This window comes from Neofelis nebulosa, chromosome 2, assembly GCF_028018385.1.
Source record: "Neofelis nebulosa isolate mNeoNeb1 chromosome 2, mNeoNeb1.pri, whole genome shotgun sequence".
In the NCBI taxonomy this organism is placed as follows: domain Eukaryota; kingdom Metazoa; phylum Chordata; class Mammalia; order Carnivora; family Felidae; genus Neofelis; species Neofelis nebulosa.
Window position 1 is genome coordinate 182,554,412 of NC_080783.1, and position 27,529 is coordinate 182,581,940.

Here is a 27,529-nt window from a genome sequence, read left to right on the forward strand (position 1 = left end):
AGTCACCCAGGTGCCCCTGGCCTTATTTTTTTTAAAGGTATTTTTCTTTCAGTAATTTAAAGATATCATTCTTTTGATTTCTGGTTTGCGCAGTTTTTTATGAGTAGTGTACTGTAATTTTTTATCACATGTAATTTGTATTTTCACGTATGATCTGTCAAGTTTTAAAATAAATATTTTCTTTGATGCTTCTTGGGTCAGTAGCTCAATATTTTTAATTAACTGTGGAAAATCTTAGGTGTTATCTCTTCAAGTATTCTGCTCCATTCTCTCTCATCTTCTTCTAGAATTTTAGTTATACATATGTTAGATTATTTGGTATTCTGCAACTTTTGGATGCTGTGTTTTTTCTTTTTTCTTTTTCTTTTCTTTATTGTCTTTGTATTTATGTTCAGCTTATTTCTATTCTGTTGAGCTAGGGTTCAGTAATTATTTCCTCATCAGTGTCAAGATTACTGATGAGTACACTGAAGAAAGTCTTCATCTCTGTTACTGTGTTTTTTAGTTTTAGCATGTCCTTTGGCTCATTATTGGAGTTTCCATCTCTCTGCTGAAATTCTCCCATTTTTTTCATGCATTTTGTCCTCCTTTTCCACCAGAGTAAAGCATGTCAGTCTTAGTTATTTTAATTCATTGTCTGATAATTCCAATGTTTAGTCATTTTTTTTTTAATTTTTATTTTTGAGAGAGAGACAGAGCATGAGCAGGAGAGGGGCAGTGACAGAGGGAGACACGGACTCTGAAGCAGGCTCCAGGCTCTGAGCTGTCAACAGAGAGACTGACATGGGGCTTAAACCCACCAACAGTGAGATCATGACCTGAGCCAAAGTCGGACACTAACTGAAGGAGCCACCCAGGTGCCCCTAGTCATTTCTGAGTCTACTTCTATATATTGCTCTTTATAGAGAGATTGTTTTTTCTTGTTTTTTTGTATGTTCCACAATTTTTTTATTGCATACTTGACTCCCAGTATAGAACAGTAGACAATGATGTAAAAACTATTTGTCTCTGGAAATGGATACACCTCATCTCGTAGGTCATTTGTTTGAGGGCTAGGTCACTTTCATCAAGAATTAATCTGGGTTAAGTTTCATTGTTGCTGTGGTTATCTTAAATTTATCATTGACTTTAAATTCTTCTAGCGTTACTTTTTTTAACATTTTAATTTCTTTCTTTATTTTTAAAATTACAAAATTTTAACATTCCAGTATAATTAATATACAATGTTTTACAATATAGTGTTTCAACAATTCTATACTTTACTCAGTGCTCATCATCATGGTAAGTGTACTTTTAATCCCCTTCACCTATTTCACCCATCCCAACACATCAACACTCTGGTAACCATCATTTTGTTCTCTGTATTTAAAAGTCTGTTTGTTTGTCTCTTTTTGCCTTTTCTGATGTGTTTTGTTCCTGAAATTCCACATGAATGAAATCATATGGTATTTGTCTTTCTCTGACTTATTTTTCTTGGCATTATATACTCTAGATCCATCCATGTTGTTGCAAATGGTAAGATTTCATTTTTTTTTTATGGAGAATAATATCCCTTTATATATATCACATCTTTTTTATCCATTCATCTGTTGGTAGACACTGGGTTGCTTCCATAATTTGGCTATTAAAAATAATGCTGCAACAAACATAGGTTTATACATATATTTTTGAATTTGTGTTTTCATATTCTTTGGGAAAATACCCAGTAGAGGGATTACTGGATCATATGGTAGTTCTAGTTTTAAGTTTTTGAGGAATCTTCATATTGTTTTCCATACTGGCCATACCATTGTATATATATATTTTTTCTTTAATTTAATTTTTTTCAATATATGAAATTTATTGTCAAATTGGTTTCCATACAACACCCAGTGCTTATCCCAAAAGATGCCCTCTTCAATACCCATCAAACACCTTCCCCTCCCTCCCACCCCCCATCAACCCTCAGTTTGTTCTCAGTTTTTAAGCGTCTCTTATGCTTTGGCTCTCTCCCACTCTAACCTCTTTTTTTTTTTTCCTTCCCCTCCCCCAGAAATCCCATGGGTTTCTGTTAAGTTTCTCAGGATCCACATAAGAGTGAAAACTTATGGTATCTGTCTTTCTCTGTATGGCTTATTTCACTTAGCACATAACACTATCCAGTTCCATCCACGTTGCTACAAAGCAAGAGGGTTCCCGTTTCTCCACATCCTCGCCAGCATCTATAGTCTCCTGATTTGTTCATTTTGGCCACTCTGACTGACGTGAGGTGATATCTGAGTGTGGTTTTGATTTGTATTTCCCTGATGAGGAGCGATGTTGAGCATGTGTTCATGTGCCTGTTGGCTATCCGGATGTCTTCTTTAGAGAAGTGTCTATTCATGTTTTCTGCCCATTTCTTCACTGGATTATTTGTATTTCGGATGTGGAGTTTGGTGAGCTCTTTATAGATTTTGGATACTAGCCCTTTGTCCGATATGTCATTTGCAAATATCTTTTCCCATTCTGTTGGTTGCCTTTTAGTTTTGTTGATTGTGTCCTTTGCTGTGCAGAAGCTTTTTATCATCATGAGGTCCCAATAGTTCATTTTTGCTTTTAATTCCCTTGCCTTTGGGGATGTGTCAAGTAAGAAACTGCTGCGGCTGAGGTCAGAGAGGTCTTTTCCTGCTTTCTCCTCTAGGGTTTTGATGGTTTCCTGTCTAACATTCAAGTCCTTTATCCATTTTCAGTTTATTTTTGTGAATGGTGCGAGAAAGTGGTCTAGTTTCAACCTTCTGCATGTTGCTGTCCAGTTCTCCCAGCACCATTTGTTAAAGAGACTGTCTTTTTTCCATTGGATATTCTTTCCTGCTTTGTCAAAGATGAGTTGGCCGTACTTTTGTGGGTCCAGTTCTGGGGTTTCTATTCTATTCCATTGGTCTATGTGTCTGTTTTTGTGCCAATACCATGCTGTCTTGATGATTACAGCTTTGTAGTAGAGGCTAAAGTCTGGGATTGTGATGCCTCCTGCTTTGGTCTTCTTCTTCAAAACCACTTTGGCTGTTTGGGACCTTTTGTGGTTCCATATGAATTTTAGGATTGCTTGTTCTAGTTTCGAGAAGAATGCTGGTGCAATTTTGATTGGGATTGCATTCAATGTGTAGATAGCTTTGGGTAGTATTGACATTTTGACAATATTTATTCTTCCATCCCATGAGCACGGAATGTTTTTCCATTTCTTTATATCTTCTTCAATTTCCTTCATAAGCTTTCTATAGTTTTCAGCATACAGATCTTGTACATTTTGGTTAGATTTATCCCTAGGTAGTTTATGCTTCTTGGTGCAATTGTGAATGGGATCAGGTTCTTTATTTGTTTTTCTGTTGCTTCATTGTTAGTGTATAATAATGCAACTGATTTCTGTACATTGATTTTGTATCCTGCAACTTTGCTGAATTCATGTATCAGTTCTAGCAGACTTTTGGTGGAGTCTGTCGGATTTTTCATGTATAATACCATGTCATCTTCAAAAAGTGAAAGCTTAACTTCATCTTTGCCAATTTTGATGCCTTTGATTTGATTTCCTTTTGTTGTCTGATTGCTGATGCTAGCACTTCCAACACTATGTTAAAACAACAGCAGTGAGAGTGGAAATCCCTGTCGTGTTTCTGATCTCAGAGGGAAAGCTTTCAGTTTTTCCCATTGAGGATGATGTTAGCTGTGGGCTTTTCATAAATGGCTTTTATGATCTTTAAGTATGTTCCTTCTATCCCGACTTTCTCGAGGGTTTTTATTAAGAAAGGATGCTGAATTTTGTCAAATGCTTTTTCTGCATCGATTGACAGGATCATATGGTTCTTATCTTTTCTTTTATTAATGTAATGTATCATGTTGATTGATTTGCGAATGTTGAACAAGCCCTGCATCCCAGGAATGAATCCCACTTGATCATGGTGAATAATTCTTTTTATATGCTGTTGAATTTGATTTGCTAGTATCTTGTTGAGAATTTTTGCATCCATATTCATCAGGGATATTGGCCTGTAGTTCTCTTTTTTCGCTGGGTCTCTGGTTTAGGAATCAAAGTAACACTGGCTTCATAGAATGAGTCTGGCAGTTTTCCTTCCCTTTCTATTTTTTGGAATAACTTGAGAAGGATAGGTATTATCTCTGCTTTAAACGTCTGGTAGAACTCCCCTGGGAAGCCATCTGGTCCTGGACTCTTATTTGTTGGGAGATTTTTGATGACTGATTCAATGTCTTCACTGGTTATGGGTCTGTTCACGCTTTCTATTTCCTCCTGATTGAGTTTTGTAAGTGTGTGGGTGTTTAGGAATTTGTCCATTTCTTCCAGGTTGTCCAGTTTGTTGGCATAGAATTTTTCATAGTATTCCCTGATAATTGCTTGTATTTCTGAGGGATTGGTTGTATTAATTCCATTTTCACTCATGATTTTTTCTATTTGGGTCATCTCCCTTTTGTTTTTGGGAAGCCTGGCTAGAGGATTGTCAGTTTTGTATAATTTTTCAAAGAACCAACTCTTGGTTTCATTGATCTGCTCTGCATTTTTTTAGATTCTATATTGTTTATTTCTGCTCTGATCTTTATTATTTCTCTTCTTCAGCTGGGTTTAGGCTGTCTTTGCTGTTCTGCTTCTATTTCCCTTAGGTGTTCTGTTAGATTTTGTATTTGGGATTTTTCTTGTTTCTTGAGATAGGCCTGGATTGCAATGTATTTGCCTCTCAGGACTACCTTCACTGCATCCCAAAGTGTTTGGATTGTTGTATTTTCATTTTCGTTTGTTTCCATATATTTTTTAATTTCGTCTCTAATTGCCTGGTTGACCCACTCATTCTTTAGTAGGGTGTTCTTTAACCTCCATGCTTTTGGAGGTTTTCCAGACTTTTTCCTGTGGTTGATTTCAAGCTTCATAGCATTGTGGTCTGAAAGTATGCATGGTATGATTTCTATTTTTGTATACTTATGAAGGGTTGTTTTGTGACCCAGTATGTGATCTATCTTGGAGAATGTTCCATGTGCACTCGAGAAGAAAGTATATTCTGTTGCTTTGGGATGCAGAGTTCTAAATATATCTGTCAAGTCCATCTGATCCAATGTATCATTCAGGGCCCTTGTTTCTTTATTGACCGTGTGTCTAGATGATCTATCCATTTCTGTAAGTGGAGTGTTAAAGTCCCCTGCAATTACCACATTCTTATCAATAAGTTTGCTTATGTTTATGAGTAATTGTTTTATATATTTGGGGGCTCCGGTATTCGGCTCATAGACATTTATAATTGTTAGCTCTTCCTGATGGATAGACCCTGTAATTATTATATAATGCCCTTCTTCATCTCTTGTTACAGCTTTTAATTTAAAGTCTAGTTTGTCTGATATAAGTGGCTACTCCAGCTTTCTTTTGGCTTCCAGTAGCATGATAAATAGTTCTCCATCCCCTCACTCTCAATCTAAAGGTATCCTCAGGTCTAAAATGAGTCTCTTGTAGACAGCAAATAGATGGGTCTTGTTTTTTTATCCATTCTGATACCCTATGTCTTTTGGTTGGCACATTTAGTCCATTTATGTTCAGTATTATTATAGAAAGATGGGTTTAGAGTCATTGTGATGTCTGTAGGTTTCATGCTTGTAGTGATGTCTCTGGTACTCTGTCTCACAGGATCCCCCTTAGGATCTCTTGCAGGGCTGGTTTAGTGGTGACAAATTCCTTCAGGTTTTGTTTGTTTGGGAAGACCTTTATCTCTCTTTCTATTCTAAATGACAGATTTGCTGGATAAAGGATTCTCGGCTGCATATTTTTTTCTGTTCATGACATTGAAGATTTCCTGACATTCCTTTCCGGCCTGCCAAGTTTCAGTAGAGAGATCCGTCGTGAGTCTTATCGGTCTCCCTTTATATGTTAGAGCACATTTATCCCTAGCTGCTTTCAGAATTTTCTCTTTATCCTTGTATTTTGCCAGGTTCACTATGATATGTCATTCAGAGGATGGATTCAAGTTACGTCTGAAGGGAGTTCTCAGTGCCTCTTGGATTTCAATGCCTTTTTCCTTCCCCAGATCAGGGAAGTTCTCAGCTATTATTTCTTCAAGTACACCTTCAGCACCTTTCCCTCGCTCTTCCTCCTCTGGAATACCAATTATGCATATATTATTTCTCTTTAGTGCGTCACTTAGTTCTCTAATTTTCCCCTCATACTCCTGGATTTTTTAATCTCTCTTTTTCTCAGCTTCTTCTTTTTCCATAATTTTATCTTCCAGTTCACCTATTCTCTCCTCTTCGTCTTCAATCCGAGGTGTGGTCGTTTCCATTTTATTTTGCAGCTCATTGATAGCATTTTTTAGCTCCTCCTGGCTGTTCCTTACTACCTTGATCTCTGTAGCAATAGATTGTCTGCTGTCCTCTATACTGTTTCCAAGCCCAGCGATTAATCTTATGACTATTATTCTAAATTCACTTTCTGTGATATTGTTTAAATTTTAATTTAAATATTGTTTAAATCGTTTTGATCAGTTTGTTAACTGTCGCTATTTCCTGGAGATTCTTTTGAGGGGAATTCTTCTGTTTCGTCATTTTGGATAGTCCCTGTAGTGTTGTGGAACTGCAGGGCACTTCCCCTGTGCTGTCTTGAATAACTTGCATTGGTGGGTGGGGCTGCAGTCAGATCTGATGTCTGCCCCCAGCCCACTGCTGTGGCCATAGTCAGACTGGTGTGTACCTTCTCTTCCCCTCTCCTAGGGGCCGGATTCACTGTGGGGTGGCGTGCCCCGTCTGGGCTACTTGCACACTGCCAGGCTTGTGGTGCTGGGAATCTGGAGTATTAGGTGGGGTGGATAGGAAAGGTGCACAGGGGCAGGAGGGGCAGGGTCATCTCGCTTATCCTTCGGTGATCTGCTTCGGGAGGGGCCCTGCAGGCAGTCAGACCCGCTGCCGGAGGGATGGATCTGCAGAAGCACAGTGTTTGGTTATTGTGCAGTGCAAGCAAGTTCCCTGACAGGAACTGGTTCCCTTTGGGATTTTCGCTGGGGGATGGGCGAGGGAGATGGTGCTGGCAAGTGCCTTTGTTCCCCGCCAAGCTGAGCTCTGTGGTCCGGGGCTCAACAACTCTCCCTCCCGTTGTCCTCCAGCCCTCCCACGCTCTCTGAGCAGAGCTTTTAACTTATAACCTTCCAGATGTTAAGTCCCGCTTGCTGTCAGAACACCCTCTGTCCGGCCCCTCCGCTTTTGTAAGCCAGACTCAGGGGCTCTGCTTTGCTGGTGGGCTGCCCCTCCGCCCTGGCTCCCTCCCACCAGTCCCTGTAGTGCGCACTGCCTCTCCACCCTTCCTACCCTCTTTTGTGGGCCTCTCTTCTGCGCTTAACTCCAGAGAATCCATTCTGCTAGTCTTCTGGCAGTTTTCTGGGTTATTTAGGCAGATGTGGGTGGAATTTTAGTCATCAGCAGGACACGGTGAGCCCAGCGTTCTCCTATGCCGCCATCTTCCCCTGAATCTCAACCATCTCTGTTGGTCATTCCTGACGCCATGCCCAGCATCTCTCCGCAGTGGGCTGTTGTCCCTCTGCACTTTGGCTGCAAGCGCTGCTCCGACCGCCGTCTGCTCCCTCACGCTTCGGCCAGCTGCTGGCAGACTGCACCATTGTATATTCTTACCAACAGTGCACGATGGTTCCTTTTTCTCCTAATCATCATGAACACTGTTTTCTTGTGTTTTTGATTTAACCATTTTGACAGGTGTGAGGTGATATTTCATTGTGGTTTTCATTGCATTTTCCTGATGATGAGTGATGTTGGTCATCTTTTCATGTGTCTGGTGGCTATTTTTATGTCTTTGGAGAATTTTCTGTTCATGTCTTGTGGCCATTTTTAAAATATTAAATATAATTTATTGTCAAATTGGTTTCCATACAACACCCAGTGTTCATCCCAACAGGTACCTTCCTCAATGCCCATTACCCACTTTCCCCTCTCCCCCACCCCCATCAACCCTCAGTTTGTTCTCAGTATTTAAGAGTCTCTTATGGTTTGCCTTCCTCCCTCTCTGTAACTTTTTCCCCCCTTCCCCTCCCCCATGGTCTTCTGTTAAGTTTCCCAGGATTTGTGGCCATTTTTTAAAATTAGATTGTTTTTTGGGTGTTGAGTTTTATAAATTCTTTATATATTTTGGATACTAATCCTTTATCACATATGTTATTTTCCAACATCTTTACCCACTCAGTTGTGCTGTCTTTTAGTTTAGTTTTTTTATGTTTTTATTTTGATATAGTCCCAATAGTTTCTTTTGGCTTTATTTCCTTTGCTTGAGGAGATATACCTAGAAAAATGTTGCATGGATGATGTCAGAGATATTACGGTCTGTGTTCTCTTCTAGGATTTTTATGGTTTCAGGTCTCACACTTAGGTCCTAAATCCATTTTGAGTTTAATTTTGTGTATGGTGTAAGAAAGTGGTTCAGTTTCATTCTTTTGCATGGAGTTGTCCAGTTTTCCTAACACAATTTGTTGAAGAGACTGTCTTTTTCCCATTGCATATTCTTGCCTCCTTTGTTGAAGATTAATTCACCAAATAATCATGAATTTATTTCTGGCTGGCTGTTCTAGTCTCTTGATCTATGTGTCTGTTTTTGTACCAGTATCTGACTCTTTTGATTACTACAGCTTTTCAGTATATCTTGAAATCTGGGATTGTGATACCTCCAGTTTTGTTTTCCTTTTTCAAGATTACTTTGGCTGTTCAGGGTGTTTTGTGGTTCCATACAAATTTTAGGATTATTTGTTTTAGTTTTGTGAGAAATGTTAGTATTTTGGTAGGGATTGCATTAAATATGTAGATTGCTTTGGGTAGTGTGGAGATTTTAACAATTCTTGTTTTTCCAAATGGAATATCTTTCCATTTGTTTGTATCATCTTCAGTTTTTTATCAGTGTGTTATAGTTTTCAGAATATAGATCTTACATCTCCTTAGTCAAGTTCATTACTGGGTATTTTATTACTTTTGGGACAATTGTCAATTCAAATTTTTTTAAATTTCTCTTTCTGCTATTTTATTATTATATAGAAATGCAAGAAGATTTCTGTATATTGATTTAGATTTCTATATATTGATTTTGTATCAATATGTAATCAAATGTTTTTTGGTAGAGTCTTTAGGGTTACTTTATTCCTGATGAATAGGGCTAGAGAGATTGAGAATTTTTCCTCAGTCATCTGCTCCACCCTAAACTTTGGTCCTTCCCTGGTTACACCTGCTACAGAGAGGGTTTATTTCTGTGGATTTGTCTCATCTCTAGAAGTAGATTACTTTAGTTTTTAGTGCTTGCTATCTTGGTATTGAGGAAGCAAGAATATTTCTGTTGTCTTGGTCTTTCTTAGGTCTTAGGCGGGTCCTATATGCTTTGGTCTTGGGGTGATTTTTTCAATGATTCCATCTCTCTTCCCTCTTTCATCTATGCTTTGAATCATTGATGGGTCTTGTGTGAGGTAGTCTTGTCTTCCTCTCCTTCAGGTATAGAGGATATTTTCTTTTGCTGCTCCTCCTCCTATTTTGGAATCTTATTCATGCATGGGGTTTTAAGGTTTGATCTTTCTCCCCCAGTGGCTTTTTTTTCCCCATAAGGGAAAAGGATACTGGGGGGGGGGGCTTCATGCCTCTTTTTTAAAAAAAATTTTTAACGTTTATTCATTTATGAGAGACAGACAGCACAAGCAGGGTAGGGGCAGAGAGAGAGGGAAACACAGAATTGAAGCAGGCTCCAGGCTCTGAGCTGTCAGCACAGAGCCTGACGCCGGGCTCAAACTCACAAGCTGTGAGATCATGACCTGAGCCGAAGTCGGACACCTAACCAACTGAGCCACCCAGGTGCCCCTATGCCTCTTTTATAAGAGAAGTCCCTCCCCTTCTCCAGTCCTGCATTACAGTGAGAGGCATTTTCTAGTTTTCTGCCCTGTCCTCAATCTTTCTCCTAAACACCTGATAAAAGGCATGTATAGAAGAGACTGCTAGTGGTTGTGAATTCCCTTTGTGTCTATGTCTCTGTGAGGTTCTACAGTCTCATTTTTCCTATACTTGACTTTTAGTAGTTAAAAAAAATTAGGCCTCATTCTGTTTACTCACTGGTATGACACCTACCAGTTCTTTCTCCTGTGCTCTGGGTCCTAACTTTCCTTGGACATCAGATTATTGCTGCCTTGTAATCTCTGTTTCTGATAGAATTTTTTAAAGTTATCATTTTGTTCTTTGTTGGGATATGTATTTTTAAGGTATAAGGTTTGATTTTTCCAACTTTCTACATCTTAGGTGGAAGTTACACTTCTAAATTAAAAAAAAAATTAAAGTTCCTTTTAGGAAATATAACTTCTATGTTAATTCATTGGTTCTCAGCTTATTTCTGGTTATGGAATGCTAGGAAGTTATAATGCTAGTTATAGTACCATTGCTTTATTTGAATTAAAATTATTAAATATTTCTGACAATTTAAATATATTAACCATTTATTAAATACCTGATGCAATTTAATGAGCATCTTTTGGATTTCAGTTGTCATGCTAGATATTTTCTTACCTAATTCTCATAAACACCATTTTGAAGAATGGCTTTTGCTTTTCTTTTATTATGGATGAGAAAAACTGAGGCTTAAAGGAATTAAGTTGATTGCTTTGTATCACAAAGAATTAATGTTGTAGAGGTGAGATTTCAGACCTTAGTTTCTGATTTCAAAATGTTTCTTGTTTCTACACTACACCACTATTGTAGTTCATTTCTTACTGTCTGGATAGGTAATAAATGATAGGGGACAGGGAAAACAATAATAAAAATTTTGTTGGGCTTCTGTTACTAGATATGTTTTGTTTTATGTTAAACATGAGCCTTTTTTTTAAAATAGGCAATGATATGGGAAATGAAGATGCCATCGGAGGGAATGTGAGCAAATATACGGTGCTTCCATCTGGATACTGTGGACAGCCCAAGAAAGGACATCTTATCTTTGATGCTTGTTTTGAAAGTGGTAAGTGTATTAAAGACCTTAGCTTTTGAATTTGTCTTCGGTTGTTTCAAAATACAGTTCATCTGGCCATTCACTGTGATTCAACCCATTTAATATTTCATCATAATGGAACAGGTTATCAGGAAAAAAAATCAATTTTTAAAGAATTAAATTGGAAATACTTGAAAATGAAATGCTGTGTTTTTGTTGATATGTGATCAATGGTATAATGTTAATAATAATGATCATTGATAGAGCACCTTATATTTTATAAAATACTTTTTCAGATATTAATTTTTGGGGGATAAAACTGACAAATTGATTATATGATCAATCATTAATTATTGAATGTTTATCATGTATTTGGTTCTGTGTGACATGCTCATAGAACTTAGTCTTTGTCAGAGAGAAGGTCTCCCTATAAAGAAATGATTAGGTAACAGATTCAGTTGAACACAAACAAAACAGCAGAAGTAATATTATATCATAATCATCAAATTCTGTGGTTATTCTGAATGGGAAGATCAAAACTTGATTGTAAATTCCTATCCAGTAGGGAATGGATCTTGTTAACGTTTTTGTGCCCTGAGCCTCATACTCTGTATAGCACATATTAGGTAGTCAGAATATGTTGAAAATACTAATGAGAAAGGTAAACATAATTTTGTTTTATGAGTAATTATTAATTATTTTTTATTTTGAATAATGTGTGTGTGTGTGTGTGTGTGTGTGTGTGTGTGTGTGTGATTGTTTGTAGGGGCATGGCAGTTTAGTTACATGACACTTCTCTCAACCCTAAGAACATTGGTTGTTTATATCAACAGTTGAAAACTTGTTTATTCAAGCTTTTGCTCTTTGTTTATTCCATGCTATTTTAGTTTGCTAGGGCTGCCATAACAAAGAACAACCAACTGTGTGGCTTAAACAACAGAAATTTATTATCTCACCATCCTGGAGGATGAATGTCTTGAGATCAGTGTGTCAGTAGGGTTGTTTCCTTGTAAGGGTTATGAAGAAGAATATATTCCATTCCTTTTTTTCTAGCTTCTGGTGGTTTGTTAGCAATCTTTGGTGTTCTTTGGCTTGTAGAATCATCACCCCAATCCTTGCCTTCATCTTTACTTGGCATTCTCCCTGTGTGCCTGTTTTTTTCTAAATATTCCTTCTGTATAAGGATGCCAGTCATGTTGGATCAGGGGCCACTCTGATGACTACATTTTAACTTGATTATCTTTGTAGAGACCCTGTTTCCTTTTAAGGTCACATTCTGAGGTACTGGGTGTTAAGACTTTAACATGAATTTGGGGGGCACATAATTCAACCTATAAGATAGTACTGTAGTGTTCTTCCATTCAGACAACACTGTCCACATAGTTAAGAACAGTTTCCCTGAAGTTTGCATTTTGCCTTGCCTGGGATATATTTGGTGCTTAGAAAATATCTTTTGAATTCTTTTTACCTCAGTTAAAGACTTGAAGGCTCTTTATAATAACAGCAGCTCTCTAAGGGTCAAAATTATCCTCGTTTTAAAGATTATGTGTTGTTTTGGTTTACCTAAAGTATGAAATAATCCAGATTTCTTTCCATATTTTCCTTTAACTTAGTCATATTTTTCCATCCTTTACTGAAAAGTTCAGTAGCAGAAATTACCCAATGTGACCACATAGTAACCAAATTAATAATGTATATTTCTCCAAAAGTGTATGAATAGTTGGTTTATGTCAACTGAATTTGTGCAAGTGGTGCATAAGCCTTGCAGTAATAGTAGAGTGGTTAAGTGGACATGCTCTGGTGTCAGGCTAAAGTTTAAATTCTCACTTGAAAGCTAAGCCATAGTTTCCTCATCATTTAATGGAGAATGATGCCTACTTTATGTCTAAAAGAAAAAAAAATATATATATTTCATTGTTTAAAAAATTAAAACATCTTACCAAAATGGAAACAAAATAATAATAATATTTAAAAAATAGGTAAATGAGAAAATCTCAGGGAAAATACCAAAAGAAAATTCAGCTGGATGAGTATATAAAATACATGCTATGAGTTCCCATAAATTTGCTATAGGTAGACAATAAATTTAACTGAAGGTTTTCTGGTAACCAGCATCAAGAGAAAAACAATATCCATAAGATAAAAATAAACCAAATATTGAAATCTTATAGAAATTCCTCCTATTGGTCTTCCTAAAGCAGACACTGAGATGTGATGAATAGCATTCTCAACAATATACCTGTGGTATTTACAACAATGTATTTCATAGGTATGTGTTTTGTAATATCCTTCAATGTGGACTGGGGTCCTAATGCTAAAGGGCATCTTAGTGAAAGCAATTCAGTTGGCACTTGAAACAATTTGTTTGACATATGCAGCTTTCATCTGATCTAATTTAAATTAAGGGATTTATTTTAGATTTTTTAAAACAGGGAAGTTAGGGGTTTTCTCTTATGTGCTCACTCTGAGCTACTGATTGTGGATGCCTCATGTGTTATGTTGTGAAAAGGATTCTGTAGGTGTAGACTTTTGAAGGAGTAAGGTGATTAATTGATTCAATGATTGGGAGGTATTGTTTCATGTGGATGGAATATATTGTCTTCAGATAGGCCCCATAGGTATGTTTTTTTTTTCTGAGTTGTGGAATATGTAAAGTGCCTAGTATATTGCCGGGCCCTGAACTGGTGGGTTATCTGTTTTTCTAAATGAGAAAGAAGTTCTGCAGTTCAAATATGAACTTTCCAATGAAACCCTGCTCTGTTTTTTTCCATACCCCCCTTAGTATAAGTAATATTTCCCTTGGAAAAACAGAAGACCACCATAAATTTATCTTTCTATGGGTACCTGACACTTTTCATGATTTTTAAAGACTTTGTTCTCTTCCACTGCAGTATAACCTGCTCAGGACAGAATCTGAGTCTGATTAAGCAGGGGCTCTCCCACAGAACCAAGCTGAGTACTTACAAAATTAAGCACTAAATTAATACTATTTGTAATTGATGAATGAAGTAATTCGAGCAATAGAAAGATAGGGAGAAATTAACTTTCTTACAGCTTTCATGAAAAAAAAATCATATTTAATTGCTTGTTATTCCCCAGTCTAGTGAAAGCAATTCAGTCTTCTGATGTGTGCAGGTACTGTTTTCTCTGTGACCTAGATCCCTTTATCTTCCTGGTAAAATGTTAATTCAGATTCAGTCCAGCATTTCTTCCTCTGAGAAACAGTACCTCTCAGACAAGTTTGGCTGTCTCTACCTCTATATTTACAGGCACCTTGTAGACTCTTATATGATAGTCTTTACTGAATTGCAGTCATTTCATTGTTTCTTTCTTTTTCCTTATCATTGAAACCTTGAAGTCAGGGATGGTTTCTTATTAGTTTTGGTTCTCTAGTGCCTAGTGTACTAACAGTCATATAACAAGGAGATTAATAAATGTGTGAATAACTGAGAGAGGACAGATAGTGAACAAAATGGTTTTTGTAAAGTGAGATTTTAAGATTAATAAAAATATTTTTATGTTTAGATAAAAATATATTAATAGCAGCAAAAATATTTAGAAGGAAAACAAAAAAATTAATTACTTGGTGCTTATCAGACATTATGATAAGTGATGTACATAGTTTATCTCATTTAATACTCACTGAAACTTTCTGGGGTATTATATATCTCTTGTAGGTAAGAAAACTAAAGCTCAGAGGTTTAAAGTTATTTCCCTTGAATTGCATGATTGACAAGATGTATAGATGAATTTGAAAATGAGGGTTTCCTGGCTCCAAAGGCCATACTTTTAACCATGGCATATACACATTACCTTATTATAGGCTAGTTTATGACACATGAATAATATATATATGTGTATATATATATATATATATATATATAGCCTATAAACCTATATATATGTGTGTATATATGTGTGTGTGTGTATATATACATATATATATATATTTATACATATATATATATCCTATAAGACATATAGGTTTTGTGATAAGAAAAATAAAAAATTGTCTACTTATTTTAAAATAAGCCATCCAAAGGGCACCTAGGTGGCTCAGTCACTTGAGTGTCCAACTCCTGATTTCAGCTCAGGTCATGATCCCAGGGTCATGAATCAAGGCCATGTTGGACACTGTGCTGAGCATGGAGACTGCTTGGGATTCTCTCTGTCTCCTGCCCCTCTCCCCTGCTTGTGTGCACTCTCACTCTAAAAAAATTAAAATAAGCCATCCAAATAAACACTATTTGGTTGCCAATAGTAGTGTTGTTTTACGATTGATATGAATACATGTATATTGAATATGAGAAGAACAATATAATTTATACTACAAATTAGCCTCAGAGACTTAATATAATATTTAAATTACTGTGGCATGAAAGAGGGTCAGTAAAAGAAAGACATGGTTCAGTTGTTTATATACCATTTCAAGACGATGGAAATAAAAACTTAAAACTTTTATTTTTAATTTCTATGATGGAAATTTATTATATTTATTTGTGTAATCTTTAAAAATTACTGTTTTATTTCCTTTTGAAAGAAAATAGTTTTTATTCTTGGCACAGTATGAAAATGTGCCATGACTACAATAGAAATCAGGGGTTTTAGGTTAATATCTCACTTTTTTTTAGATATGCAAATGGTTGATATACTTTTTCTTTTTAACTTTTGAGGAATAATTGACAAATATAATTATAGATATTTAAAGTGTCCAATGGGATGGTTTGATATATATACATGTATATAAAATATTATATATATAATATAGAATAATTACCAAGATTTAGCTAATTAACACATCAATGTCCTCACATAATTAACACAGATAACTTTTCTTTGTGTTAAAAATCCTTAAGATCTAGTTTTATCAACTTTCAAATATACTATACTGTATTATTAATTACCATAATCATGGTTTATATTAGATCCTCAAAACTTATTCATATAATTGAAAATTTGTATCTTTTTAGTTATATCACCCCATTTCCTCTTTCCCCCGTCTCTGGCAACTTTTCTATTTCCTGTACAACTGACTTTATTGCAAAATTATTGAAAATAGCCAAGATATGGAAACAACATAAATATCCTTCCCTATGTGAAATGGGCACAGAAAATGTGACATGCATGCACGTACAAACACACACACACACACACACACACACACACACGTACAGAGGAATGTTATTCAGCTATTAAAGAAAGTAAATCCTATTTGTGACATTGTGAATAAATCTAGAAGGCACTATGTTAACTAAATATTTTTACAATGGCATTATAATATAATGCCAAACACACAGGTTTTGGTTTCAGACAGAACTGGTTTCATATATTAACTTTTACTCATCTATAAAATTTGGAAAACATATCTATATTATAGAAGATTATTATGCTAAGTAGTATAATATATAAAAGAGACAGTACAATATATGGCTATCAACTTCAGGTTATAATTCTGGCACATGTATATCATGCCAAGAGTGCCAAAATGTGCCAGGTACTTTTGTGGGTATACTTATAGTGTTATTACCAATCCTTAGAACAACCCTACATCATAGGACCCTTAGATTAGGTTACCCCAGGATCATACACTGAGATAAGGACTTAGGTAAAGATTGTATATTTTGATGGAGATCTCAAGAGGGAGATGCTCTGGGTAATTCTTGCTTTTCTGGGCATATAGTATTCTTGGTCATTCTAGTCTAAGTTCTTTAGGCTTGGAAAATCTAGGCAATCTAAGATTGTTCTGGGTGTTAATAAGAAGGGCCAGAATTAGAAGAATATTTGGAGATTTTAAGTTAACAACATTCTCCTTTGGCATCAGGAGTTAACTTTGTAGTTGTGGGAAGAACAATGTGTGGAGTCAGTTGACCTGGCTTTGAATCCTAGCCTGACTTGATCTTGGGAATTACTTTATGTCTTTGAACCCCATCCTATCAGTCTAAAAATGGAGAAAATACTTTACAAGGTTTTAAAAAAATGGCTAATTATTGTTATCATTTTTCAAATGCGTAATGTGTCCCAGTCTTTGAATAAGGAGCTTGACATGTATCACCTGTAACAGGGCGCCTGGGTGGCTCAGTTGGTTAAGCGTCTGGCTTTGGCTCAGGTCATGATCTCATGGTTCGTGAGTTCAAGCCCCGCATCGTTCTCTGTGCTGACAGCTCAGAGCCTGGAGCCTGCTTCAGATTCTGTGTCTCCCTCTCGCTCTGCCCCTCCCCTGCTCGTGCTCTGTCTGTCTCTGTCTCTCAAAGATAAATAAACATTAAAAAAAAAAAAGAAAAAAAAACATGTATCACCTATAATACTTATCTTTTCAGGACTTTCTAGACTAGGTTAGGATCCCATCTGTACAGACCCATTGCAGTCTATATACTTTCCAGTCTACTAGAAGTACTTGTCTAAATGTCTGAAGTTTGTACGCTCTGTAGGAGCTCTTGGTTACCACCATATATCATGCTTAGTCCAGAGCCTGGTACATAATAGGTGTTCAATAAATGTATATGAAATAAATACAATTATCACAACAATTCTTCAGAGTAAGTATTATTAATGCTGATTCACAGGTAAAGAAAATCAGGCTTAGAGAAGATAAACATATGTTAAAATTAAACTGTTTTTAAGAGGTAGAGCCAGGATTTGTATCTGGGTCTGCCTCATCATAGTAAATGGTCAGACACAGGCATTTTGTGAAGCTCACAACATACTTTTACATACTTTATCTCATTGAATCCTGATATATTTTGAGGTAGGTATTATTATTCTGTCTTAAAGATGAAGAAGTAGAGGCCTAGAGATGTTAAATAATTTGCCTATGACTCTACAGTTAACTAATCAAGTATCAGACTGGGGTTTGAACTCAATTTAGATATGATTAAAATAACAATAGTATTAAATATGAATATAGAATTTACTCTGTCATGCAAATTTCTAAGTGTTTGACATAAGTGATGCATTTAATTCTCATATCAAACCTGTGAGGTAGCTTCTATTATTATTATTTTCATTTAACAGGTAAGGAAACAGACACTAAGAGGTTAGATAATTTTGCCAAGGTCACTCTGCTGCTAGGCTGTGGACCTGGGGTTCAGACCCAGTTGGCCTCACTCCAGAATTTGTGCTTGTAACCATTTGTGCTATGTCGGGTCATAATTTATATAAAAGCTTATCTCAGTATCAAGCATTTAGCAGTAGTTCCAATATTTTTAAATTTTGCATTTAGGTCTTTATAATTTCTGAGGAAAACAAGATTGTTGTAACTTAAAGTTAAAAATACGATACTCAGTTTCCTAGATTACAGAATGAAGTGATGTAGCAGAAAAATAGATTAGACTGGTCATTGATCACTCCATACCAAGGGCTTATGACCATTAACCTTTAAATTAAGAAAGGTTCTCTTGCAGAAAATTATGTTGAGAAACATTTACAAATATTTAAAAATCAAATCATATAGTATATGAGGCCTAGGTTTATAGCCTCTCTAAGAAAAAAATAAATAGTGAATTTTCTGTTTGTAGAATCTGCCCCTTCTTCATTCTCACAGAAATTAGATAAACTTCTCTGTTTAAGGAAGAAGAGTTTTAAAGTTGTGTGTTATTATAATTGTGATAGAGCTCTTGATTTACATTGTTTGAGGGATGTGGTAAAATCTTACTTTTTATTTTCTATGAATATACCAATCAGCAGATATGTTTTATACCCTGTGGGAGGAATACAATCCCACAGTTCCTCGCTTAAAGGAGTTAAGTGGGAGAGACTGATAGAGGCTGTGATTTTTAAAAAAATTTTAATGTTTATTTATTTTTGAGAGAGAGAGAGAAAGAGAGTCAGAGCCCAAGGTGGGGAGGGGCAGAGAGAGGGAGACACAGAATCCAAAGCAGGTTCCAGGCTCTGAGCTGTCAGCACATTGCCTGACATGGGGCTTGAACTCACGAACCTTGAGATCATTACCCAAGCCGATGTTGGATGCATATCTGACTGAGCCACCCAGGTTCCCCTGACAGAGGCTGTGATTAAGTTGATGACAAAATTTATTGTCTAAGGCAAATATTTTTGTCCAGAACAAGTGCTAATCTGGAAGGGATGCTGGGACAAATGGCATACCCTGGGGCCTGTCAGAGGCTAACCATGATGTGTAGTACCTCTGATTCTAATTGGGGTAAGTACTGTGTAATGAGAAAGCATATCAAAAGCATGTCTTTTTCAGTAGGGTATCGTAGGATGGTGGGGTGGCAAATTGGCAGACTTCTTAGAAGAGGCTCCAATGAGCTGAGTATTAAAGGATTAGTAAGAATTATCCTGATAAATTTTAGCAATGGGAAAAACTACCCGGTTCTTATGATATCCAGAAAGACCCAAATGCAAGAGTGATAATGGCACTCTGCTACCAGAGTGAAATGGCAAACTATAACTAATTCTCAGAAATGAAGAGTATTCCTGAGAGTAAGGGCTCACTAAAACTTTTTAAATAATTAATTTAACAAAAAATAATTTAATTATTTCTAATATATATGTAATGTCTCATTCTTTTCTTCATTCTTAAAGAAATAAATGTGCTTTACCAGAGCACATATTGTAATGACACCATCCATGTGTCTATATCCTGAACCTGACTTGAATGGGTCTCTCTGCTGGTTGCTCTCCTCCTCTCCACAACCTCATTCTGTGTCTATCTCTGCCCTGTGGACCCTCCTGATTTATATGTATTGCTTCATTGCTTACTTTGCTAATCCAAAGTTTTGGCCTTGACAAGTGAGTTTAGTCTTTTGTCCCTACTGGAATTTTTCCCATAAAGATGATAGTAAGAGAAAATATTAGGCAGTGTACTCTGTTTTCTCTCTGTTATTATATGAATGATTATAAAATCTTGCAACCTTTTCAGCCCCACAACTTCAGCCCTAGACTTCATCCTCAGTAGGTTTGCTGGACTTGTATGGAAGCTTTCTGACTGGATTCTGAAGTTTATCCCCAACTCTTTCTGGTCCATCCTGCACAATGCTACCAAAGCTAAAATGCAAATCATTGGATTATACTACTTTATTGTTGAAATCTTTCATGACTCCCTGTTGTCCTTAGGATAAAATACAAATGCTTTTATCTGACAATGTCTTTAACATAAGATCTGATAAAAATTTGCTTCATATTGATATTATCATTTTATGCCAGAATATGCCCCCTTCAAGGCCATTATCTCTTTCAGGGGAAAAATTAGCATATTTAGGAGAAAACAGCATGGTTATGAAATATAAAGTGTTTTACTGTGTCTAGAAATTCTGTTGGAGAAGTATTGGCAGCTATGAAACTATAGATGAATAATTTAATTCTGTTATTTCTGACTCATAATTGAAACAAAGCTGAACTTCTATTATTGTAGGGTTTTCTTTTTAAAAAAATTTTTTTAATGTTTATGTAATTTAGAAAGAGAGAGAGAGAGAGAACGGGAAGGGCAGAGAGAGAGAGGGAGATACAGAATCTGAAGCAGGCTCGGGGCTCAGAGCTGTCAGCACAGAGCCTGATGTGGGGCTCGAACTCACCAACTGGGAGATCGTGACCTGACCTGAAGTCAGATGCTTAACCGACTGAACCACCCAGGCGCCCCGGGTTTTCATTTGTTTTTTAAATTTCTGACCCCTTTACTGAATTATATATGCATATATATGGCTATGTATCTACATGTATGTTTTTCTCTTTCCTATTTTCTCTACTTCACTTTAAGGAAGAAGTAAAACATTTCATTCCCAAATAACTTTCCTCTAAGTATGATGACATTTCCAATAGTAACAGTCCTGAAACAAAGGGCCTTGGAAACAACAGTTGAAGAAGTATGAACTATGTTTAATAAAATCTTATTTGCACTTATCTTCAGCTGCTCTTTTTAAATCATCTGAGACAGTGTTTTGAAGGGGACTTCCAATACACATAAAACACCCCTCCTATGCTTTAGTTGTAAAATAACTACCAAAAAAGGGAACATGTCACTTGATTAAATGTGGTTGATTGAGTTTTTTTATAGCTCTCTTCTTTCCAAGAGTTAAGACACTACTTGAATGATTATATGTGTGTAATAGTTTAAAATCTAAACATAAATACTTTTTCAAGTGATAACCACATGATACACTTAAAATTGGAATATTTAAAGATGTTATATTATTATTGCTTTCCATTTTCAAACAAATTTAAAATTACATTAATTAGCAAACTAGAATGTTGTCTGTGGTTTTATGCTTTAATGTTTATAAAATAGTTCTACTTTTGATAGTGTATTGCAGTATTGAAAAATCCATACAAATTGTGGGTTTCATACAGCTTTCAGATAGACTTGCCTTCTGAAGCTAAGAGGATATTTTGTGCAGGCTACCTGTTTGCAGTTTGTTTGATTTATCATCCTTTCCCCATTTTTCTCTGTATTGCAGGGGCCAACGTCTTGATATTTGCACTTCCCCGGCTCCCTTATCATCTGGATTCTGACTAGGTTCAGCTTATAGGAAATTCTAGGAGGAGATTCAAGGGCAGATAGAAAGGAGAAGCCTGGGTATTTCTCCCTCATTGTATCTTGGGCAGCATGTCCAGCAGTGGCTATATTTCCTTTATGGTTTTGCCAGACAGCCCCTTCCTTGTGATTCCCAATTTTGTTCGATTACTGTACTTTGAGCAGAGCCTCAGTGCATCCTTATGACAGGCATGACAATATCTTACAGGGTTGTTGTATGGATTGGAATTGCCAGAAGCATAGCAGATAGTCAGTGGTCAGTAGTGAAAGCCTAGAAAGGGAAGTGATTCATTTTGTGTGTATAGATGGGGTGGGATGGGGTGGAGAGAGGGTGGGAGACAATTGAGGAGGACATTTTAAAAGAGGTAATATAGGAATTATACTTTAATACTCTGCATGGAATGTTTTTTCAGAAAGCATGGTTTTTTTCATTCATTTCAGTTCTTTTTTGTTTTTTTTTTGCTCAAATGTCTCTGGGACCCTGTGTAAAATTTCAACTCTTATTTACTGACATTTCCTAATTCCCTATCTGCTTTATTTTTTCTTCTTAGTACTTACCACCATCTAATATAATATACATTTTATTATTTATATTTTTTATTTATTGTCTCCTCCAGTAAAATATAAACTATGAAGGTAGGAATTTTTCTTTCATACCCTGATGCCTAGAACAATGGCTGGCACATGATAGGTGCTCAGTAAATACTTGTTAAGGGACACCTGGGTGGCTCAGTCAATTGAGCATCTGACTCTTGATTTTGGCTCAGGACATGATATCGCCATTCATGGGATCGAGCCCTACATTGGGCTGTCAGCATGGGGCCTGCTTGGGATTCTCTCTCTCCCTCTCTCTCTGCCCTTCCTGGGCTTGTGCATGTGCTCACTTGCTCTCTCTCTCTCAAGAAAACAAAACAAAACAAAACAAAAAAGCACAAAAAACCAAAACCAAACAAACAACCTTAAAAAAATTTGTTGAAAGAATTAGTTTGAGAATGAGTAGAAATTCACCAGATGAAATTAGTTACATGTGCATTTATTGTATTTTCTCAACTATTGACCTCAAATTATAGAATACAAAGTTGAAGAATTTAGCATGACTGTATTGATATATAGAAACAAACACATATCCAGCAACCTTATTTTTTGAGAGTATTACTGATAACTTGGGTGGGATGGTGGGAAAACTTTCAATAGTTAAAATAGTTACAAAATACATGCACTAATGTTCATGCACCTTACTTCTCAAAGGAGATACTTAGCATTTATTTCTTCTTGTTTAGACACAGTTTTAACGATATTGATTATATGGGGTTTCAGCTCTGTAAATTTGTAGGTAGGGTGGAAATTGAGGAGATAGAAATAATCTTTGGTGTGAAATCAAAGTTGACAAGCTTACAGAAGGGAGGAGGCAGAAAATATAAAAGTAAACAAGAATATTTAAGTATATAACTTTAATAGATCTGTTCTTTATCATAAAGGTAAGATTAAATTATGTACAATATGATTTTAGAAAGATTTCCAGTAAAAATAACAATGTCTCTATATAGCTATTAACATCTTTTTCCTTTCAGTCTGGTTTGCATCCTCACTGTTCCAGCAAGATAGTTCTCTGAAAGGTTGCCAGAGACTTTAGTCATGTAATTTGGTGTTCTTCTCTTAGTTCTTGATTCCTGTGTAGCAAATGATATTTCTAATGATCACCCTTACTTTTTGACATTTTTTTTCCCTGGCAGCATTGACTCTTTCATCCTCATTCACCTGCCTCCTCTCTGACGTACCAGTCTTGTTTTCATCCACATGTGACCCTTAAGGCATTCTCCAAGGTTCAGATTACTTATCTTTTAATCTTTATAAATCTTGAGTATCCTATCTAATAACTCATCATCCATCCATCCATTGAGAATTATTATTATGCTTATTAAATATCTTGAATCCATTAATTTCTATCTGCCTCCTTCATTCAAACCATCAACATCTGTCAGAACTATTGTTCTTCTTGTTTCCTTCCATACATCTTCCACAACCCCCATTATCCATTTTCAGCACAGCATCTAGAGTGACCCTTTAAAATTTTTTTAATGTTTATTCATTTTTTTGATAGAGAGAGATAGAGTGTGAGTGGGGGAGGGCCAGAGAGAGAGGGAGACAGAATCTGAAGCAGGCTCCAGGCTCTGAACTGATAGCACAGAGCCCAGCGCAGGGCTCAAGCTCACAGACCATGAGATCATGACCTGAGCTGAAGTCGGATGCTTAACCTAGGCGCCCCTAGAGTGATCCTTTTAAAACTCACATCTAAGCGTATTCCTATCATATTTAAAGCATTCCAAATGTATGGCCAACATTCCAAATGTATGGCCAACTAACCTTTGACAAAGCAGGAAAGAATATCCAATGGAAAAAAGTCTCTTTAACAAATGGTGCTGGGAGAACTGGACGGCAACATGCAGAAGAATGAAAGTAGACCACTTTCTTACACCATTCACAGAAATAAACTCAAAATGGATAAAAGACCTGAATGTGAGACAGGAAGCCATCAAAACCCTAGAGGAGAAAGCAGAAATAAACTTCTCTGATCTCAGCTGCAGCAATTTTTTACTTGACACATCTCCAGAGGCAAGAGAATTAGAAGCAAAAATGAACTATTGGGACCTCATCAAGATAAAAAGCTTTTGCACTACAAAGGGAACAATCAACAAAACTAAAAGGCAACTGATGGAATAGGAAAAGATATTTGCAAATGACATTTGGACAAAGGGCTAGTATCCAAAATCTATAAAGAACTTACCAAACTCCACACCCAAAAAACAAATAATCCAGTGAAGAAATGGGCAGAAGACATGAATAGCCACTTCTCTAAAGAAGACATCCAGATGGCCAACAGGCACATGAAAAGATGCTCACTGTCGCTTCTCATCAGGGAAATACAAATGAAAACCACACTGAGACACCACCTCACGCCAGTCAGAGTGGCTAAAATGAACAAATCAGGAGACTATAGGTGCTGGCGAGGATGTGGAGAAACGGGAACCCTCTTGCACTGTTGGTGGGAATGCAAACTGGTGTAGCCGCTCTGGAAAACAGTGTGGAGGTTCCTTAAAAAATTGAAAATAGATCTACCCCATGAGCCAGCAATAGCACTGCTAGGAATTTACCCAAGGGATATAGGAGTGCTGATGCGTAGGGGCACTTGTACCCCAATTTTATAGCAGCACTTTCAACACTAGCCAAATTATGGAAAGACACTAAATGTCCATCAACTGATGAATGGATAAAGAAGATGTGGTTTATATGTGCAATGGAATAGTGCTTGGCATTGAGAAAGAATGAAATCATGCCTTTTGCAGCAACGTGTATGGAATTGGAGTGTATTATGCTAAGTGAAATAAGTCAGTCAGAGAAAGACAGACATCATATGTTTTGGAACTTGAGAAACTTAACAGAAGACCATGGGAGAAGGAAAAGGAAAAAATAGTTTCAAACAGACAGGGGTGGGGGGAGGCAAACCATAAGAGACTCTTAAATACAGACAATAAACTGAGGGTTGCTGGGGGGGAGGGAGAGGGGAAAATGGATGATCAGCATTGAGGAAGGATGAGCATTGGGTGTTGTATATAAGTGATGACCCATGGGAATCTACTCCCAAAACCAAGAGCACACTCTACACACTGTATGTTAGCTAATTTGACAATAAATTATATTAACAAAAATAACACTAGCATTTTTTGCAGAGCTAGAACAAACAATCTTAAATATTTTTTGGAACCACAAAGGGCCTTGAATAGTTAAAGCAATCTTAGAAAAGAAAAATAAAAGTGGAGGCATGACAGTTTTGGTTTTTGAGGTATGATATAAATCTGTAGTCATCAAGACAGTATGGCCCTGGCACAAAAACAGACACATAGGTCAATGGAACAGGATTAAAGACCCAGAAGTGGACCCACAATTATATGGTCAACTCATCTTTGACAAAGTAGGAAACAATATCCAATGGAAAAAAGGTTCTTCAACTAAGGGTTTTGGGAATACTGGACAGCAAAATACAGAAGAATGAAACTATATCACTTTCTTACACCATACACAAAAATAAATTCAAAATGGATGGAAGACCTGAATGTGAGACAAAAACCATCAAATCCTAGAGAACACAGGCAGCAACTTCTTTGATCTCTGCCAGAGCAACTTATTATCAGCTATGTCGATGAAAGTAAGAAAAACAAAAGGAAATATGACTATTGGAACTTTTATCTAGATAAAAAGCTTCTGCACAGTGAAGGAAACAATCAACAAAACTAAATGGTAGCCTTTGCAATGGGAAAAGGTATTCGCAAGGACATACCTGATAAAGGGTTATTATCCAAGATCTATAAAGAACTTCCTAAACTAAATGCCCAAAAAACAAGTAATCCAGTTAAGAAATGGACAGAAGATATGAATAGATACTTTTCCAAACGATATCCAGGTGGCTAATGACATATGAAAGGATGCTCACCATCACTCATCACTAGGGAAATACAAATCCAAACCATGATGAGATACCACTTTACACCTGTCAGAATGACTAAAATTAACCACACAGGAAACAACAGGTGTTGGCAAGGATGTGGAGAAAGAGAACCCTTTTGCACTGTTGATGGTAATGCAAACTGATGCAGCAACTTTGGAGAACAGTATGGAAGTTCCTCAAAAACCTAAAAATAAAAAATACCCTACAATTCATAAACTGCATTATTAGGTTTTACCCGAAGGTTTCTAAAATACAGATTCAAAGATGTACATATGCCCTGATGTTTATAGTAGCATTATCAACAATAGCCAAACTATGGAGAGAATCCATACACATACACACACTCAATTCAACATTACTCAGCCATCAAAAAGAATGAAATCTTGCCATTTGCAACCTTGTGGATAGAGCTAGAACGTATTATGCTAAATGAAATCAGTCAATCAGAGAAAGACAAATACCATATAATTTCACTCAGATGTGGAATTAGAGAATTTAGAAACAGAAGAAATGAACATATTGAAGAAAGGTAAAGAAACCACAAGATACTCTTAATGATACAGAACAAACTGAGGGCTAATGGAGGGAGGTGAGTGGGAGATGGGCTAGATGGGTGATGGGTTTTAATGAGGGCACTTGTGATGAGCATTGGGTGTTGTGTGTAATGAGGAATCATTGAATTCTATTTCTGAAACTAATATTTCACTATGTGTTAACTAACTAAAATTAATGATAATAAAAAAAAACTTAAAAATAAGACTAATGTAAAACAACAAAATTGCAGTATATATGTAACTATTAATAATTTCTTTAAATGTAAATGGACTAAGTGCCCCAATCAAAAGACATACGATGATGGAACGGATTAAAAAAAAAACAAGACCCATGTATATGCTGCTTCCAGCAGACTCATTTCAGACCTAAGGACACACACAGACTGAAAGTAAATGGATGTAAAAAGATATTCCATGCAGATGGATCAGGGAGGAACAAATGCCAGAATAGTAATATTTATATCACACAAGATAGACTTTAAAACAAAGACTGTTTTAACCAAAGCAAGAGACAAAGAAAGACAGACATAATTATAAAAGGATTAATTCAATGAAAAGGTATAACAAATGCGAACATCTATGCATCCAACATAGGCACACCTAATATACAATGTTAATATTAACTGACCTAAAGGGAAAAATAGAGGGTAATACAGTAATAATACGGGTCTTTAAAATGTTTATTTATTTATTTATTTTAGTATAATTGACACATAATGTTGCATTAGTTTCAGGTGCGTGACAGTGATTTGACAAGTTTATACATTATGCTATGCTCACCACATGTGTATCTACTCTGTGTCACCATTGCTTCCTGCCTTTTGGCTAAGATTAAGTGTAGTATCTGTTCTTAGTTTAATAGTAGGGGACTATAACACTCCCCGGACATCAATGGATAGATCATCCAGAGAGAAAATGTATAAGGGAGAATTGGCTTTGAATGATACATTAGAACAAATGGACTTAACAGTTACATATACAGAGCATTCCATCTAAAAAACAGAATACACATTCCTTTTGAGGACACATGAAACATTCTG

General features: G+C 36.3%; 1 protein-coding gene and 1 pseudogene across 8 annotated transcripts in view; both read left to right on the forward strand.

Moving 5' to 3' along the window:
- LOC131504751 (BEN domain-containing protein 5) overlaps positions 1-27,529 on the forward strand; it is a 1,495,810-nt gene that overhangs the window by 129,334 nt on the left and 1,338,947 nt on the right. For all 8 annotated transcript variants that reach the window (XR_009258138.1, XR_009258139.1, XM_058717439.1 and 5 more), the window contains exon 2: positions 10,853-10,975. Coding sequence is in view for 6 of the 8 variants with exons in the window: in XM_058717439.1 (XP_058573422.1) it covers positions 10,853-10,975 (123 nt within the window). In the remaining 2 variants the exon portion in view is untranslated. The remainder of the gene's footprint in view (positions 1-10,852; positions 10,976-27,529) is intronic.
- Positions 27,296-27,395, forward strand: LOC131505718 (U2 spliceosomal RNA; annotated as a pseudogene).